The sequence below is a fragment of the Canis lupus genome, chromosome 4 (genome assembly GCF_003254725.2).
Source record: "Canis lupus dingo isolate Sandy chromosome 4, ASM325472v2, whole genome shotgun sequence".
NCBI lineage: Eukaryota > Metazoa > Chordata > Mammalia > Carnivora > Canidae > Canis > Canis lupus.
In genome coordinates, this window is record NC_064246.1 from 5,450,690 (window position 1) to 5,469,189 (window position 18,500).

Below are 18,500 nucleotides of genomic sequence, written 5' to 3' on the forward strand. Positions count from 1 at the left end.
GGTGACATCTGATGAGTGAGTAGAGATTAAAGGTGAAAAGTGGGAAGGAATATCCCAAAAGGCTGGGATGAACTTGCATCCAAGGAGCTGAAAGTAGGTAGGCACCTATCTGTCTCTGTATTTATAGATCCATCATCTGTCTATGGCATGGAGCCCCAGAAGGAATGGTAAAGGTAAAGATGGCTATGAGGTACACACACACATTATGTCTACGTGTGTATGCATATGGACACATATACTGTCTTGGACACGTTATGTAAGACAACAAAGCAATAGCAGCAAAAACCACACAAAACCAGCATCACCTATAAACAAACAAAAATGTTGAAGAGCTTTCAGGACAGGCTTTCTGAAGTACAGAAAGTGAAACATAGTTTGCAAGTAGCACTAAAGGCTTGTCAGACCTTGGACAGTGCTAAGATTAACCAAAGAGGGAAATACATTTGAAGAAATGTATCTTAAATCAGTCCCTCAGAAAGGATATTTGGTAGAAAGATTTTGTAGTTAAATGATGTGCCTACTTAAAATGTAACCAAGAAATCTAGAGACACAGAATAGCCCTGAAGTAGTACATTGCAGTTGTACAACAAATTTTAAAAACAGCCTTGAGATATCATTGACATACATTACACTGCTGTTCGGTGTGATGGGTTTGGACTTATGTATATATGAAACTACCACATAGCAAGGTAATGAGCATATCTGTCATGCTCAAAAGTGTTTTCATACCTCTTTTTAATCCTCTTCACCTTTCTTTCCTCCATGCTCCGGACGAGCACCCTATGCTCTCCAACACTGTAGATTAATTCGCATGACATTCAATTTTTAAATTTCGTGGTAATATGATTTGACTGGTGATTCAGGGATAAAATGCATTAGGGTGACTAGTAATAGCCAGCAATTCCTTTGTTTCTTTAAAACCATTTTTTGGGCAGCCCTGATGGCTCAGCAGTTTAGCGCCGCCTTCAGTCCAGGGTGTGATCCTGGAGACCCAGGATCAAGTCCCATGTTGGGCTCCCTGCATGGAGCCTGCTTCTCCCTCTGCCTATGTCTCTGCCTCTCTCTCTCTCTCTCTCTGTGTGTCTCAGGAATAAATAAATAAAATCTTTAAGAAAAAAAAAACAAACATTTTTTGCCTCCACTTGTCTGGCTTCAGTGAGCAAAAAGGGAGTGTAAAGAGGTATTCTCCATCAGTGCTTTGCAGAGTATGGTTTTCAGACCAGCAACACCAACATCATCTGGAAACTATTTAGAAAAACAAATTCTCCAGCTCTGTCCCTGTTAATCAAACTCTGGGAGGGGGCTTACCCTCTGTATTAACAAAGCCTCCAGGTGATTCTACAATGTGCTGAAGTTTTGAGAGCCACTGCTCTCTAACGTGGATTTGCTTCGTGTGCTGGCAGGGTACTGAGGAAGCAGCCTATAGCAGAAATACCTGCCAGAGTGTGTCTTCCATTAGGAAGGTACTCTGTTATTATTGGTCTGGTACTGTGGCATTCCTGTCAAAAAAAAGTCCAAAGTCATTAAAAATCCACTACACTTCTGATGTATAACCTTCCCTTTCAGTATCGAAGGTGAAAAACTGCTTAGGATTTCAAACAGGATCTGTGTTTCTGAACTCTGCTGTATTTTGCTAGAGGGAGTGAAACCAGTCAGGTTAGCCACTTTGAGGTCTCAACTCCTGTATGGGTCATAACGACAAGGGTAGTATTATTTACAGGCCAAGGCTTCCTGCTTACATGCTATGGGAGTGGGGCTATGATTGGAGAGCTCTGATTCTCAAGTAGCACCCCCATCCTCACCTCCCCTGAGGTCAGGGGTGTCTGGTTACATGATTGCTCATGAATGACTTCATCTTAGTCTGTGTTTATGAATGACTTTTTAATGTAAATGTGGGGATGAAAGCATTAATGTGAGGAAAATGTTTCTGAGAACAAGTTTCAGTAACTCATCTTTACTACACTTAGAAATTTAGCCTACTACATTTTTCTGAATAGCACCCACATTGGGTGTTGTTTTTTTAATATGCAAATTTTTTTACTGATTGTACCTAAGTCGCATTTATAGCATTTTAATAAATAATACATAACAGAGTTTATCATTTTGTTGTATTTTTAACTGATTTGTCCTCCGTGCAAGTATGTTTTTACTACTATTTTCTGTACTATTCTAGTGCATTTATGTCAAAATATATTAAATTACCTACAAAGTATATGAGGATGTTTAAGAAAATGGTTTAAGTATTTAAGCTTCTGCGCTGGAAAACTAGATGTGCTACCTAAATTTTTCTTGAGAATTGAGGTAAAAAGTGTGATTTCACTATAATCATATACCATGAATGCGAAAGAAATCTATTAATGGCTTATGTTCATTTAATTGGCTTTCAGAGATGGGAAAATATTCATTTTAATCTCTTAACCATTTAATCTGTTTACCATGTTCTCTCTTCCACAACTTATTCTAGAAACTGCGTAAATTCACTTTTTATAATAAACCCAAGGAGAGTCATAGGTTTTAGTAGTTTGATTTCATAGAAGATGACCTAAACTTTGTTTTTTAGGTTTTTCTTCTATTTAATTTAATTTATTTATTTTTAATTTTTATTTTATTTTTTTAAGATTTTATTTATTCATAGAGACAGAGAGAGAGAGAGAGGCAGAGACACAGGCAGAGGGAGAAGCAGGCTCCATACAGGAAGCCTGACATGGGACTCGATCCCGGGTCTCCAGGATCACACCCCAGGCTGCAGGCGACTCTAAACCGCTGCGCCACTGGGGCTGCCCTATTTTCTATTTTTTTGTGTGTAGTTGACACATATTGTTGTGAGTTTCAGCGTAGACCTAATCTTTCTGAGAGGAGAAACAGTTGTCCAGGGTCGCACAGCTGAAAAGCACAGGACTGGGGTCAGACACAGGTCTGAGGCTCCAGAGCCTTTGTCTGGAACCCATCCCATCCTCCTCTGCTTTCCTTTTAGCCAATTCTATTCTCTCAACTGAAATAACCAGAATTGCCTCACATCTCGTTACCTTGAATCTCCTCTTGCTTCCCCTACAATCTCTCTTCCACATTGTACCTGGAGAAATCTTTTTAAACTACCAATTTGGATCTACAGATGTTTCCTCCGTTTATATTTCTTCACTTTAACCTCAAGTAGCTTCTCCTTGCCTTTAGGGTAAAACAAATTCTTTGTATGGCCTGCTAAGGTCTGGGGTCTCTTCCCCAGCTGTCTGTGTCACCTCATCTTTGGCATTCCCTCCCACACGTGTACCCCTGCTGCACTGGCATCCTTCCATCCCCTGGAATGTGGCCTGCTGTGCCCTCCAGAGGGCCTTCAGTATGCTCTTCTTTCCTTGGGAAAGCCTTGTCTCCCTCCCCCTCCTATTCATTTCCCAGCCTCCTTTTTTTTTTTTTTTTTTTTAAAGATTTTATTTATTTATTCATGAGAGAGACAGAGAGAGAGGCAGAGACCTAGGCAGAGGGAGAAACAGGCTCCCTGCAGGGAGCCCAATGCGGGGCTTGATCCCAGGACTCCAGGACCATGCCCCAAGCCAAAGGCAGACGCTTTAACCACTGAGCCACCCAGGCGTCCCCTTTCCCAGTCTTCTTGCTCAGCCCAGTTGTCCTTCATGGGACTTTCTTTTGTTCCTGGGACAGATGAGGGCACAGCCTCCTCGTGTGCACTCCCTTCACCCATTTTATACCACTCACTACAACTCTCATTATAACCATGAGCTATGCTGGAGGCCGTTGCATTTTATCTCAGCGCTTGTACTTTGATATTGATACAACATAATCATTTGGCTGTTTTCTTCTTGAAACATCATCTTTAAAGGATTTTTGCTAATGCTTTGCAAACCTCAATTCTCATTGGTTAAGCAGGAGAAGACCACTTTATGCCTGACTGGTTCGAAGCCAAGCTAGTTGCGATGATGGTCTTATTGGCTGTAGATGTGGAAGGAATGAAATCTCAGTATAGGTAAGTGTTTCTAAACTTGTAAAGAAAGCTTTTTTTTTTTTCTATTTTTTTTTTTTTTTTTAAAAAGACTAATCCAATTTATGGTGCCTGTTCAGACTTTTCCATGATTGGTATGGAATTGATCACAGTATATTAAAGGGAGAAACTAAAATTCTGGCAGTACGCTAAGGAATTATTTAAAATTAATAAATGGATAGGAATAGGGTCTTGTTAATCTTTTGAGGTAAGTTTAACTATTAGAGAAGGTCAAAAAACACTACAGTAATCACTGCTTTTGTATAAGAATATTACAAGAGAGGATTATAAGACTCAAGCATAAGATCAGGTAAAGAAATTTACAGGGTTTAACCCCTTTGTAAAATGTGTAATTTTTTTTAAAGTAATACAGATAAAACAGTCTCATTTATATTTTGAGAATGTGCCCAGATTAGTTCTCACCAGATGATAATCATTGCAAAATAGCTCCATTTGCTAGAGTATTTGTGCAATAGGCAGTTAATTTGATTAACATCAAATCTCTTGTAGACAGAGTTTTAGTGTGAAAGTTGATTCTAATGGGTTTTTTTTAATAAACCCTTATGATTCTTTGTAGTTTTTGTTAACGCCTCATTTCCTTCGTGAACATATATTTGTTTTGTTTTTTTTTGAATTACTATAGTGAGGTCTCAGCATTTCAATTTACAAATAAATTGGGTATAAGATTTCCTTCCTACTTGTGCCTAGAGTCGAGCATGGTATGTGCTTCCCTGTGCTTTCTTTGAGAGCACACTGAAAATTTACTGAGAATGCACAGACTGAAAGGTCAGCGAGGAGGCCAGAGGGGAAGATCAGTTCCAATAGGTGCTAGGTGTCTGGATCGTCCATAAGACTCATTCTGTCTAATCGAATCCAGTAGCTAAACAGCTCCACAAATTAGAGATGGAAAATAATTTCTTCATGCTTTTGAAATGCTTGATTTGGGCATGTCTTTTAATATCTAGTGAAAAGCGGAGAACACAGAATGTATTAAGGATATTCTTAGATCCTCTTCTGGAATCCCTTATGAAGTTTGGTACAAATGCCTACATGCCCTTGCTGAAAACTGACAGATGCCTCCAGTTGCTGTTGAAGTTATTGCACACTTGCATGTTGAAAGGTTCCAGTACCCAAGATGGTGAGGATACAGAGTTTCTGTTGGTGTCTTGCTTGGTATATGGTTGGTGTCTAGAATGAGAGGAAATTCCTGATCTTTTCAAATAAAAGGATTACCTCATGCATTCAGCAGCTCCTGACTGAGTATCCCTTGGTGGTGCTGGGGATACCACAGCGGAGGCACAGATCCTCTGCCCTCATGGAGCGAGCATCATAATGTTCACAGTCGCGGGTTACTGTTGATTTTGGAATGTGATTTTATTTTTCATTGATGCTTGCTCATTGATTTGCAGACATGAAAATGATCCCTGTTTCATATATGTTTAAGCAAGATCCATTTCTAATGGCCACTCTGCTAGAGTTGCAGAGATTAAGCTAAAGCAATAAGAATGGTAGTTTCATAATTACTTATTTTTATTTTTATTTTTTTAAAGATTTTATTTATTTATTCATGATAGTCACACACAGAGAGAGAGAGAGAGAGAGGCAGAGACACAGGCAGAGGGAGAAGCAGGCTCCATGCAGGGAGCCTGACGTGGGACTCGATCCCGGGTCTCCAGGATTGCGCCCTGGGCCAAAGGCAGGCGCCAAACCGCTGCGCCACCCAGGGATCCCTCATAATTACTTATTTTTAAATATGTTTGTCTCTGAGCACCTTTGAAGTAGAATATACTTCATACAGAAAGTATGGTGGTAGTAGAAGCATGGAACCTTTTCTTCTTTCCTTAAATGAAGACGCATGCAAGACAAGAGCTGAAAACCCATGGACACTAGAGACACTATTCACAGAAGAGCCTTGATTCTCAATTTTTTCCCAGCAGTTTCACTTGGAATTTTAGAAACTTGCTGTTTGAGAATCCTAGGGAAACATCGGTATTAGGCTCACCCTGAGATTAACATTGATAGGATTAGATTTTAATATATGCTTATGAAATTTTAAAGCTAGTTTACAAATTCTGATATTTTTAAGAACGGCAGCAGAACCAAATGCTGTACACATAACAGTAATTTTTATAAGCTTTTTGTCTCCTTAAGGGCATAAATTTAGTTTCATTTGACATGTTTTGATTATTTGTAAAAATAGGGTTGGTGCTCTCCAGTGCGGGACTGGGTTGTAAGTACCCTTCAGAAAATTGTGATATTTCTCTCACACACACACACACACACACACACACACAAACGAGTGTATGATGGTTCTATATGTTTGATGCCAAGTAATCAAACACCAGTGAGCTTATTGCCTGACCCAAGAACAAATGTACCTGTTACTCCTCAATCCCCGCTTTTGCCTCATTTTGACTTTTGTCTTTATCACTTCCAAGTACTTTCAAAAATGTCTTCACTTTATCGATAGATATTCCCCAACCATGTAGTGTCTCGTTTTCTTGCTTTTGTGCTCTGTAGGAATGTTACTTCACTATAGGAAGTCTTCTGTAACTGTTTTCATTGCATGTGTTTCTAAGATTCATCCACATCCTTTCTTAGACTTCATGATTTTCCCTGTTGTATAATCATCTTTTGTACAGAGATGACACAGTTCATGCATATTCCCAGTGCTGAACTTTGGATTGTAGTTAATACTGTTACGTATCGTGCTGTCACAAACATGTTGTACATGTCTTCTGGGCCTGGGTGTGTGTCTCTCCAGCATGTGTACTGGTTCCTAGGGTCTGTGCATATTCAGCTTCATATTATAATGAAAACTGTTTTTCCAGTTTTCTCTTCCAAAATGTGTGCATATCTTATGTTATTAGCAGCAGCAGAACATGAGTTCCTATAGCACTTCATGCAGGAATTTATGTCACCAAGTTAGAGCCAAAGAAGTACCTGCTTAATTTTAGTAGCTGTTGGCTTTCATACAACTGGTAAACCATATCAAGCTTAATTAACTGTAAATAGATCTTAATCCTGAAAGATTTCTTTTATTGAGACAAGAGAAAAATAGAAAATAGTTATGTCCATTTTATAAATGAGTAAGCAGTCTGAGAATTCATTACCATACCAGGGTCAATGAAGAAATAGTGGTAAAGTCAGAAGTACCCAGGAGTGCTTACTGTGAGCAGGTGAGATTGAGGTTTGGCAGTATGCTGCTGTTTGAGGCAACACTGCCTTTTGTTTAAAAGGTTTTTAATCTAATTTTCAGGATTTTATTATGGAAATCCTTAAATATACAAAAAAAATGGGGATACCATAATGAATCTCCATCATGGCTAAAACAACTGTCATTCTTATGTCTTTGAGAGAGTACTACTGTGATTTCCATTTTTATTCCTTTTTTTCCCCTTTTTATTTAAAACCTATTAATGCTCAGAACATCACATGGGGACAAAAGCAGTGGAAAGAAGGGGTTCAGTGTGGAATCTCTGGCTGGGTGCCGTTCCCCTAACCTGCAGCTGTTACTGTGCTGACCTTCAAGTTTTGAAGATATTTAAATCTTAATAGGGGAGGGGGCCAACTGTGAAAAGCCTTTGAGCTGGAGTTGGGGAATTCATTCAGCAAATATGTACTGATGATCTGTATGCCAAACACTGTTTTGAGCACTGTGATGTCACCATGAAAAATAGAACACCCTTGCCCTTGTCGAAATTTCATGTATTACAGGGGACTGGGGCAAGGTTGGAAGAGGGATAATAAGCAGTGATTACATACCATATATGGTAGTTGCACAGGTGTTGGGGGAAACAAGGTAGAGATGTGGGATGGGGCATGCTGGGGAAGAGCTCGAGGATTGTGGGTATAGTTAGGTTGTTGAGGAAGACATCCCTGTGAAGGGAACAGTTAGATAAGCAAAGACTCTAAATGTTTCCCTCTGCCCTAGTGTTAAGAGTACACTAGTCAGGGGGCAAGGGCAGAGCTCCAAAGACCAACTTCCAGGCTTGCGTGAGGTACTAGTCATGGAAACAGTTGAGTTGCTAAGGGCAGTTTAAGTGCAGAGGACCTGCTGGCTATCCTGGTGGAGTTGGTGAGCCTCTGAGTCTGGAGTTCAGGGAGAAGCGTGGGTTGGAAATATAAATTTGAGAATCATAGCATAGACATGGTATGTAAGGCCATGATGCTGGACGAGAACACTAAGGAAGCCAGTATAGTTGGGGAAGAGGTCCAGGTGCGTGGGGAGCGCCAGTGTTGAGAGGTTGGGGGAGGGCACTCACTACAGCATGGGAAGAAAAGAATCAGGAGAATGTGCTATTCTGGAAGCCAGGGGAAGGAGTGGTAGCTGCACCAGATATTGCTGGTCAGCCAAAGGAAGAGAGGTAACCGTTAGTTTTGGCAACATGGAAATCAGGGTGTTTTGGGTGGCATTGGGCACAGCTCATAGGGAGGCAAGGAGGTACAAAGTCTGGGGAGCTCTTTCAAGGGGTGTTATGTGTGGGGGAACGGAGAAATGGGACTGTTGCTGTGGGACAGGATAAGTTTCATTTCCTTAGGTGGAGAAAATAGCAGTGTCTTATGCTGATAGAAACGATTCAGTAGAGGGGACTTTTGAAGATGTGACCAGGGGACAGACATTTGCTTCCTGATGGCTGAGAGATAGCGAAAGCACATGGGATCTGGGGCACCAGTGGAGGGGCGGCCCTAGATAGGGTGTTGATGGGGAGACAGGTGTAGGTGTAGGTGGGTAGGCAGAGGCAGAGGCTACAGGAGTCCCTTGCTAGCTGCTGTGTTTTCATAGTGAACGAGGAAGCTGGGTGATTGGGGGAGAGGATGATTAGTGGGTGGACCGGGGAGGAGTAGAAGGCTTGCCGGGAAGGCCTGAGGGTGCACGTGCAGCTAGCGCTCTTGAACATAAAATGGAAGCAGGCGTGTGGCTGTTTGCCACCAGTCTGTGATTTGTTGCTGTTGCAGACCATATCTAATGGGATTGGACTCGGGTTGTGAGTCTCCTTTGGTGCATCCACAGTACATATAAATGAGGAATTTTTGTAAAATGCTGTTCCAATCTTTTTTTTTGTTTTGTTTTTCAAAATTCAAGATAACTGCATGCTGCTTATATGTGTGGAAGTGCCCTCTAGTTGCATAGCAGCTCCCCCTTTGGCTCCACTGGATCCCCTGGACCCGAGTACCTGGCCTTCAGCCATGGACGCCTTGCACCCTGACTGCTCGCTACACACACCCTGGCGGGCCTGCAGTCCTCTGTGCAGGGTCTCACTCCTCTCCCAGTGGCTTTTGATTTTGGGCCCAGATTTTTTTTTTTTTTTTAAGATTTTATTTATTTATTCATGAGAGATGCGGAGACATAGGCAGAGAGAGAAGCAGGCCCCATGTAGGGAGCTCTATGTGGGACTTGATCCCTGGACCCTGGGATCACGCCCTGAGCCAAAGGCAGACATTCAACTGCTGAGCCACCAGGCGTCCCTGGACCCTGATTAATCTCTGTGTTTCCTTGAACTTTTCTTCTGGAGGTAGCTTTTATTTTTTTAAATTGTGATAAAATACACATAGCATAAAATGTACACTTTAACCATTTTTAAGTGTACCGTTAGTGACATTCAGTACATTCGCATAGTGACCATCCATTCCCCAAAGCTTTCTTGTCATGCCAAACTGAAACCTCTGTACCTGCTAGGTGCCTCCTCCTTCTTCCCTCCCTCCCCAGCCTCGGCAACTACCTTTGTACTTTTTTTGCTGTGATTTTGACTGTTCTAGTGACCTCAGACAAGTGTAACCACACAGTTTTGTCTTCGTATGTTGGGCTTATTTCACAAACTGTGATGTCTTTAAGGTTCATCCATCCTGGAGCACGAGTCAGAATTTCATTCCTTTTTAAGGCTAAGACTCCATTGGATGTGCATGCCGTAGTTTGTTTACCCATTCCTCTGCTGATGGACACGGGTAGTTTCCACTTCTTGGCTGTGTGAATAATGCAGCTTGTGAACATCAAATGTACAAACATCTCTTCAAGTCCCTGCCTTCCGTTCTTTTTTTGGTTGAACATTTTAAAGAACCGCCATACTATTTTCCTCAGTGGCTGCACCCTTACACATTCCAGTCAGCAGTACACACAATCTGTTTTTCCACATCCTTGCCAACACTTGCTTGTTTGTTGATAATGGCCATCCTAATGGGTGTGTGTGGTGTCATCGTGATTTTGACTAAGGCAGCTTTAGACCAATTCTGAGTCCACTTTTGGGATTCAGATTGCCGCTATTGATTATATGAGGCACAGAAAAGGAAACAAAACCGTATACCCCATTTTGGTTGATGCTTCGTGCACAGTTTGTGTATCGTGATGAGCTGTTAAATTGGAGAGGTGGGCATGACTAGGGGTCTGGGACATTGTTCTGTATGAGGTGTAACTAATGGGAAGCACCCTGAGAGTGAGGATGATGTTGGAAACACAGTCCCTGCTTTTCTTCATGTCTCTTCATTCTTTGTCCTGCAAGCCTTTAGCTTTCCCTGGGAACCTTAGATTAACTTTAATTTCTTTATGTGATTATTAATACATATAGGAAAAGAAAAGATGGAGAATCTGGAAGGAGTATTCTCTTCTTCCATATTGTTGGTTATAATGCTTACTTTTATAGTAGAAAGCTTTACTTTTCAACCATTTGCTGTGGCTTCTTGACCTGACAAGTGAGTCATGACCTCCTTCAGAGGCCAGATAGTGTTGTTGTCTCTATAATAATTAACATGAAAATTTAAAATTAATGCTGTAATTTTTAATGCTGTGTGATCTTTAAAAAAATGAATGTTTCTAAAAGTGATAGATACTACATTTTGCAAAATGTTCAAATCTTTTGCCTGTTTTAAAATTGAGTTGTTTTCATATACTTGTATGAAACATATATAATGAGAATTTGTTATATGATCTGGATACAAGTCCTTTGTTGGATATGTGATTTACAGATATTTTCTCCCCATCTGTAGCTTGGCTTCTCAGTCTCTTAGATGTCTCTTGTAGAACAAAAATTTTCATTTTGATGAAGTCTGATTTGCTTTTCTTTTTATTTTATGAATTGTGCATTAGGTATCATGTTTAGGAAACCTTTGCTTTAATCCAAGGTAATTTAGGATTTTCTCTTTTTTTCTTCTAAATATTTTGTTTTGTATTTTTGGATTTATGATACATTTTGAGTTAAATTTTAAGGTGTAAGGTTTAGGTTGAGATTTTTTTTTTTTTTTTTTTTTTTTTTGCCTGCCTATCCAGGCAGCACTGGATATCCAGTTACTCAGCACTATTTGTTGGTGAGACTGTCCTTTCTCTGTTGTTTTGTACTTTTGTGGAAAAAAAAAAAAGCAGGTAGTGGCCATGGCAGAAATAATCCAAAATAGATGGATAAATGAATGATAAATGGTATATCTATATTTGGCCATGAAAAGGAATGAATTATTGATACATGCTACAACATGGTTGAACTTGGAAAACATGTTAAAAGAAGCCTGTCACAAAAGATCATGTATTATATGATTCCATTTATATGACATATCCAGAATAGGCAAATCTAAGAGATAGAAAGTAGATTAGGGATTGTGTAGGACAGGAAGGGGGCCATGGGTTTATGAGGGTGATGATTAAATGGTATGGACTTTCTCTTTGTGGTGATGAAAGTATTGTAAAAAATTGGCTCTGATGATGGTTGCACCTATCTATGACTGTACTAGACACCACTGAATTATACGCTTTTAATGGATGAATTATGTTATGTGAATTATGTCAATAAAGTTGTTTAAAAATAATCAATTGGCCACATTTGTGTGGATCTGCTTCTAGACTCTCTTCTGTTCTGATCTGTATGTTTATCCCTTGACCGATACCACACTGTTTTGGTTACTGTAGATTTATAGTAACTTTAAATAGGTAGTGTACTTTCAAATTTGTTGTCAAAAATATTTCTAGCTATTCTAGTTCCTTTGTCTTTCCATATAAACTTTATAATCAGCTTGTATTTCCAAAAAAAAAAAAAAATCCTGCTGGAATTTTTACTGGAATTACATTAAGTCTATAGATAATTTATGGAGAATTACCTTTATTATATTGGGGCCTTTGATCCATGAATATAGTGTGTCTCTCAGTTTACTGAAGTATCTTTGCTTTCATTCATCAGAGTTTTTTAGGTTTCAGCATGTACATCTTGACGGGTTTTGTTAGATTTGTGCCCAAGTATGTCTTTTGGGGGGAAGCTATTGTAAATGATGTTTTCAGTTGTGTATTGCTAGTATACAGAAATGAGATTGAATTTTGTGTATTGATCTTGTATCCTCTGACCTTCCTGAAGAACTTATTTATGAGGTTTTTTGTTTTTTTTTTTTAAACATAGAATACTTGGGTTTGGTTTTTTTGTTTTTTGTTTTTTTAATTTATATAGTCATGACAGACACAGAGAGAGAGAGGCAGAGACACAGGCAGAGGGAGAAGCGGGTTCCATGCAGGGAGCCTGACATGGGACTCGATCCCAGGTCTCTAGGATCAGGCCCTGGGCTGAAGGTGGCGCTAAACCGCTGAGCCACCTGGGCTGCCCCTGGATTTTTTCTTTGTAGACAATCATATCATTTGTGAATGGGAATATTTATATTTCTAGAGTTGTCCATGGTACTCCCTTCTCCTTTAAATGTGTGCAGCATCTGGACTCTGTGATAATTTGTTTCCTCACTCTCTCTGCCTCTCTCAAGACTGGCTAGTGGTTTATCTATTTTACTGACCTTTTCAAAACATCAGCTTTTGGTTTCATTGTTTTTTTTTTTCTCTCTTGCTCTTGATTTTTTTTTTTCTTTTTTCAATTTCATTGATTTCTGTTTTTTGTTTGCTTCTGTCTGCTTGCTTTGGGTTTATTTTGCCTTTTTTAAAAAGTTAAGGTGGAAGTTTAGGTTATTGATTTTAGATTTCTTTTTGAAAATGACCTCTCATGCTGTACTTTTTTTTTTTTTTAAAGCAATTTAAACATATTCTGTTTGCTTCTGGCTGCCATGATTTCTCATTAGAATTCTGTAGTAATTCACTGTGTTCTTCTCCTAAGTAACATGCTGTTTTTCTCTGCTTTCAAGATTGTTTCTTTGTCTTTAGGTTTCAGCAGTTTGGTTATACTCTGTTATATTGCATATGATTTATTTTATTGATCTATTTTCATGTTCACTGACTCATTTCTCCTGCTTCTCCTTTCTGTTACTCCCATTCAGTGAGTTTTTGAAACTTCAGTAATCACACTCTTTAATTTTAAAATTCCTATTTGGTTTTTCAGTGTATCTTATGACACTTTTTATTTTCCCGTATGTTTCAAGAGGGTATGTTGACATTTTTATCATTAGCTGCTTTGAGGTCTCTGTCAGGTTTTTCTGGAGTCAGCATCATCTCATTGTTGGCACTGGTAGATTGTCTTTTTCCCTCATGAGCTAGAAATCTTCTGATGCTTCATGTGCCCTGTTATTTTGTATTGAATCCTAGATATTTTGAATATTATGAGATTCTTGGTCTTATTTAAATCCTGTGGAGAATGCTGATAATCTTGTGTCGCAGTCGGCTTCGGGTTAGGCCTTAATTCCTCACGTTCCAGTGTCTGTGCACGTTGCTCCCACTGTCAGCTTTGTGGTGTGGTCGTGACCTGTGTCACGTGTGATCCATGTGGCCGGTCTGGGACCTGGGCAGCTGTCTCTCTGTTAGTTCAGGTTGGAAAGTCTCTGGAAGGCTGCTCACTAGCAGGTCCGTGCATAGCAGCACGGGGTGAGCCCAACAGTTCACGGACCACTCTGGGGCTGTTTTCTTGAGCGCCTCCTGCTCTGGAATTCCTAAGAGCTCACTGTCTGTGTCTCTGGGGTTCCCCTTTTCCATTCTCTGATCAGAAGGTTGGGGCCCTTCGTGCTGCCCACTTTCTTGATTGCTGTTGCACGTGGTCTCAGTCTGTGGAGGACCAGGGTAAACTCATTGCTGTTGGGTGTTAGCTGCTTTCTGGATCCATCTGCTACTTTTTACCTTTTAGAGTCTCCACATAGATGCTTAGATATTCTGTCCGGGTTTTATAGTGAGAGAGGCTGGTGTGTTCTTGTTCCATCTTCTGCACAACTACAACTCCTGAGTGATTTTTAAGGTGAATTAGAGATTTCCCCATGGTACTAATTATATCACTTTACGTTACTATTATTAATATGGTACTGAAATAATATGTTATTGGAATTCATTTTTGGTAAGTGACTCACCCGTATGCTTCACATAGTTGTACTTTTACTAGAAAGTCTGGCATATTTTGGACCAAGGAACTTATATTCTGGCATTTCAGTTCCACTTTTCTCCCCGTACAGATGAGGTGTTCACGCTTCTTCAGAGCTTTGTCCTGTCTACTACCGAAAGTGTTTCCGAATTTATCCTCCGACGGCTCACTATGAATGAACTCAGTAGTGTAAGTACTCACAGGAGTAACTTTTTCTTCATTAATATTTGAGTGATTACTTACTGGCAGGCATTATATGAAATTTAGACTATTAATGTGATACTTTCTGGAAAAGCCACCTTTTAGGAAGCAGAAAAAACTTTAAGCTTTGGAGTTTCATCGTTCCATTCCACCTGGGTCATAACCGAGGCCCCGGGAGAGTTGTGGAGCCTTTCTGAACTTGTGCTTTCTCATCCGCAAAATGGAGATAATATATCCATTCCCCGGGGTGTGAGAATCCACATGGTATGACCTGCTTGGAATACTTCTCATACCTAGGCAGGTTAGGTCCTAGCATCCAGAGTGTCATTTGGCAGGTTTGGGGCCAGACCAGCCATCAGTATGGGTCTGTTTTTAAAGCTCCATAAGCGATTCTGAAACACAGAATAGGTATTAGTGGGTCTGAGGTGAGCATCCTTTTCTGCTGTCTCTGCTTTCCACATATTTTGTTCCCTGTAAGACAGCTGAGAAAAAGAGTACCTGAAACTAAGAAAACACTGCAGGGTGGGATCCTGGGGTGGCTCAGCAGTTTAGCACCTGCCTTCAGCCCAGGGCGTGATCCTGGAGTCCTGGGATCAAGTCCCATGTCAGGCTCCCTGCATGGAGCCTTCTTCTCCCTCTGCCTCTCTCTGTCTCTGTGTCTCTCATGAATAAATAAATAAAATCTTTAAAAGCAACAACAACAAAAAAACAAACAAAAAACACTTCAGGGTAACTGCACTGGGATTTCAAAAAAAAAAAGTTTTCCTTTTTCGTAAATATTTTGAAAATGCCTATCCTTCTAGAAATGTTTATTATGCTTAATTTTTTTTTTTGTTTTGGTCGAAATCTTTAGGGACAAATGTCGAAGCTTTAGAATCAGTAGGTTGTTAATAAATTGAGAAAATATACTTACTTTAATTTTTATTAGAATACTCAAGTACATTTGATAGGCCTGTGAGCAGGTGCGAAAATACAGAAAGGCATGTTGTCTACTGAAAGACCTGAGCTGTTTTGGTAGGAAGGCAAGGCAACTGAAAAAAAAAAACTCTGGAGTGGGGAATGTTAACTGTCTTCTTACTAAGCAGTTATTAATAGTGGTTTTGCTACACCTTCATTTCCAAGAAGGGCTTTAATGAAGAAGTTTGTTTGGTTTGTTTTGCTTCAATAGCAATATCTTACCTTTATATTAGGGAAAATTTCTGGCATACACAAAAGAAGTAAATTGGACCTCTGTGTACCCATTGTAGATCATAACTATTTGTTTTGAATTTAAAGCTAAAAATACCTTTAAAAGGGGGAAGGGTTCATGTGCTTTTGTTTAACAACATTCTCACGGAAAAAAGCCCTCGTTTGAGTACCCATTTCCATGGCTGATTTCAAGTTACAAACAGGAGGCCCTGGACCTGGAGAGTGAGGATGGGCCTGGGGCTTGCTGCAGGCTGCTTGGGCACACCGCAGCCCCCTGCCCTCAGCCCCCTGGGAGCAGCAGCCCCCAGACTGTGAGCCCAGCTCCTGCTCTCTCCTTGGTGCTGCTGACTGCAGCAGTCTGGCCTTCATCCTCTTCCCTCTGCTCCAGGACCTTACTGGTGAGAGTCTGTCATTTTCTCAGTCTCTCCTTGTCTCCTGGGTTCTTTTCATGAGCATCAGAACAGCTTTGAGAGTCCCTCATCTCAAGGAGCCCTGTGTCTGTTCCCCGGTCCCTCCAGTGCCTGATGTCCTTTTCTCCCTGAGCTGATCTGTAAACACACTGTGTAGCTCCCCTCTCATCTGGTTTCTGCCTCGGTCATGGCTCAGAAACAGTTCTCTCTGAAGCTGTCAGTGACTTCTTTCTCATAAACCTGATGGACACTTTTCAAACCATAGTTTTCGTGACTCCTCAGCCCCAGTGGACACATCAGCCACTTCCCCCTCGAATCACTAGCCATCCTGAGCATCCCTGACACCTTCCTCTCCTGGGGCAATCCCATCTCTCCACCATAACCCCACCTTCCCTTCAAACGTGTGTTCTCTATTAGAGAGCCTTGTACATCAGAGCTTTAGAAAGTGGCTCATGCCCTTCTCCCCCACTCCTGCTGCGAGGCGGTCTGGACTGCACCCGCAGTGTCAGCTGTGCCAGGGACCCTACATGACCATCTCTACTGCAGGCTGCTCCCCCGAGCTCCCTGCCCTGTCAGCCAAGTGCCCTTGGACAACTCCAGTTGAATTTCTCACACTTAAGCCATTCAGAACTGAAGCCCTTACCATTCCCTTCCCAGGAATGTTCTACCATCCAGCCAATTTCTCGAGCCTCTAATTTAGGAATTCTGACACTTTGCCTCTCACTCTCAGTACTGGTTTTGGTCTATACCAGGTCCTGCAGTTGTTATTCTGTTTGCATTATGTCCTGGCACTTGGCTACATGCCTAACATGTCGTGGTTGCTCAGCAAAAACTGAGAGAGTGGATGAATTCTGTGTTTCTGGGTGCCCTGGAAGGCTGCTGATTATCAGTAATAGGTATACTGATAATACTTAGGGCCACCACTCAGGGCTACTCCACTTAGCGTACTTTCTCTCAGTTTGTTCAAAACCCTGTGGTGGATGGATTTAATACTCCCCATTTTGTGGATGAGGAATCTGAGGCCTACAGAGGTTGTGTCACAGCTGGTGGGTGGTAGCACTAGACTGAACTCTAAGTCACGGAGACGCGGTTAATTCTGCCTCTGCACTTACCAGCTCTGAGAGGCTGAGTGAGCTATGTGACCTCTCCAGAACTTAGTCATCATCTTAGGAAAGTGGGATCGTAACCTCTCTAATAAGAGTGGAGGTCACTGCTCTAATTGTTACTTATGACGTGTTGGCCCTGGGATGCAAGAGTTGGTAGAGCATAGTTTCTGATTTCCAGGGTCTTCTGAGCAAAGCTTGAGCTGATGAGTACATTTTGATGTGTGCTGCAGTTGTGCTGAATGCACAGTCCCCCTGTAAGCTCAGAGGAGGAAGTCCTTAGTTCTGTGTGGGGAGATCATGGAGGGCTTCTTGGAGGAAATGACTTTTTCTCTCATTAATATCTTGTTTCAATACTTTTAAATACGGTAATTTTTTTAAGTTTTTATTTATTCATGAGAGAGAGAGAGAGAGAGAGAGAGAGGGGCAGAGACATAGAGAAGCAGGCTCCATGCCGTGAGCCTGACGCGGGGCTTGATCCCGGGACTCCAGGACTACGCCCTGGGCCAAAGGCGGGCACTGAACCGCTGAGACACCCAGGAATCCCTGTAATTTTTTTCTTGTCTGAACTCTCATTGTTTTGTGAAATCACAGACCCCGTCTGTTAAGTGTTTTATTGTTTGTCTTTAGGTTTCAGATCTGGATCGTTGCCATTTATACCTGATGGTATTAACTGAGCTTATAAATCTCCATTTGAAGGTTGGGTGGAAAAGAGGCAACCCCATTTGGAGAGTTATTTCTCCTCTGAAAAATGCATCCATTCAGCATCTTCAGGAGTTGGACAGTGGACAGGTAATCCTCGATTCAAGGTGTATAGTTATGTTGAATAAGGCATACATAAAATACATATTTGATTATTAACATTCTGACATAAGCATCTGCTATTTCATTTAAAATAGTGTCCTTTGTTCATAATATCTGATGAAGATTGGGACTCTTCTAATATTAGGTATATAACAAAGGTATGGTGACTTTAATCTTAAAACCATTTGGATACAGATAGTGGATTTGTACAGAGTCTTTGCCCAGGTACCGTTAAGGGACAGTTTAATATATGTAAATAGATATGATATATGATAATGTGACATGTAATATGTGAATATGTGACATAACATATGTACATCCAGCAACCCCCATCCTTGGCTCTCTACCTTGTTGTCTATCCCGGTCTTCTGCTGCTCTCCCCGCATCCCACAGTACCCCTGATGCTGCAGTCACACATAGGGGGGCACCTCCTAGAGCCTCACAGATCACAAGCACATGCCACATCTTTTCTCATCTAGCCTTTCCTTCAGTCTGGTCCTTCTGCTGATGACACCATCTCTTCTAGTATGCGTGTGTCAGTAGTGTCAGT

General features: G+C 40.9%; 1 protein-coding gene across 6 annotated transcripts in view; it reads left to right on the forward strand.

The window, feature by feature from the left end:
• The window catches only part of TARBP1 (TAR (HIV-1) RNA binding protein 1), an 81,881-nt gene that overhangs the window by 25,078 nt on the left and 38,303 nt on the right, over positions 1–18,500 (forward strand). For 5 of the 6 annotated variants that reach the window (XR_003137190.3, XR_003137191.3, XM_025448457.3 and 2 more), the window contains exons 11-14: positions 3,877–3,976; positions 4,957–5,129; positions 14,336–14,433; positions 17,777–17,938. Coding sequence is in view for 4 of the 6 variants with exons in the window: in XM_025448457.3 (XP_025304242.3) it covers positions 3,877–3,976; positions 4,957–5,129; positions 14,336–14,433; positions 17,777–17,938 (533 nt within the window). In the remaining 2 variants the exon portion in view is untranslated. The remainder of the gene's footprint in view (positions 1–3,876; positions 3,977–4,956; positions 5,130–14,335; positions 14,434–17,776; positions 17,939–18,500) is intronic. The other variant, XM_049108915.1, reaches the window with a different exon arrangement.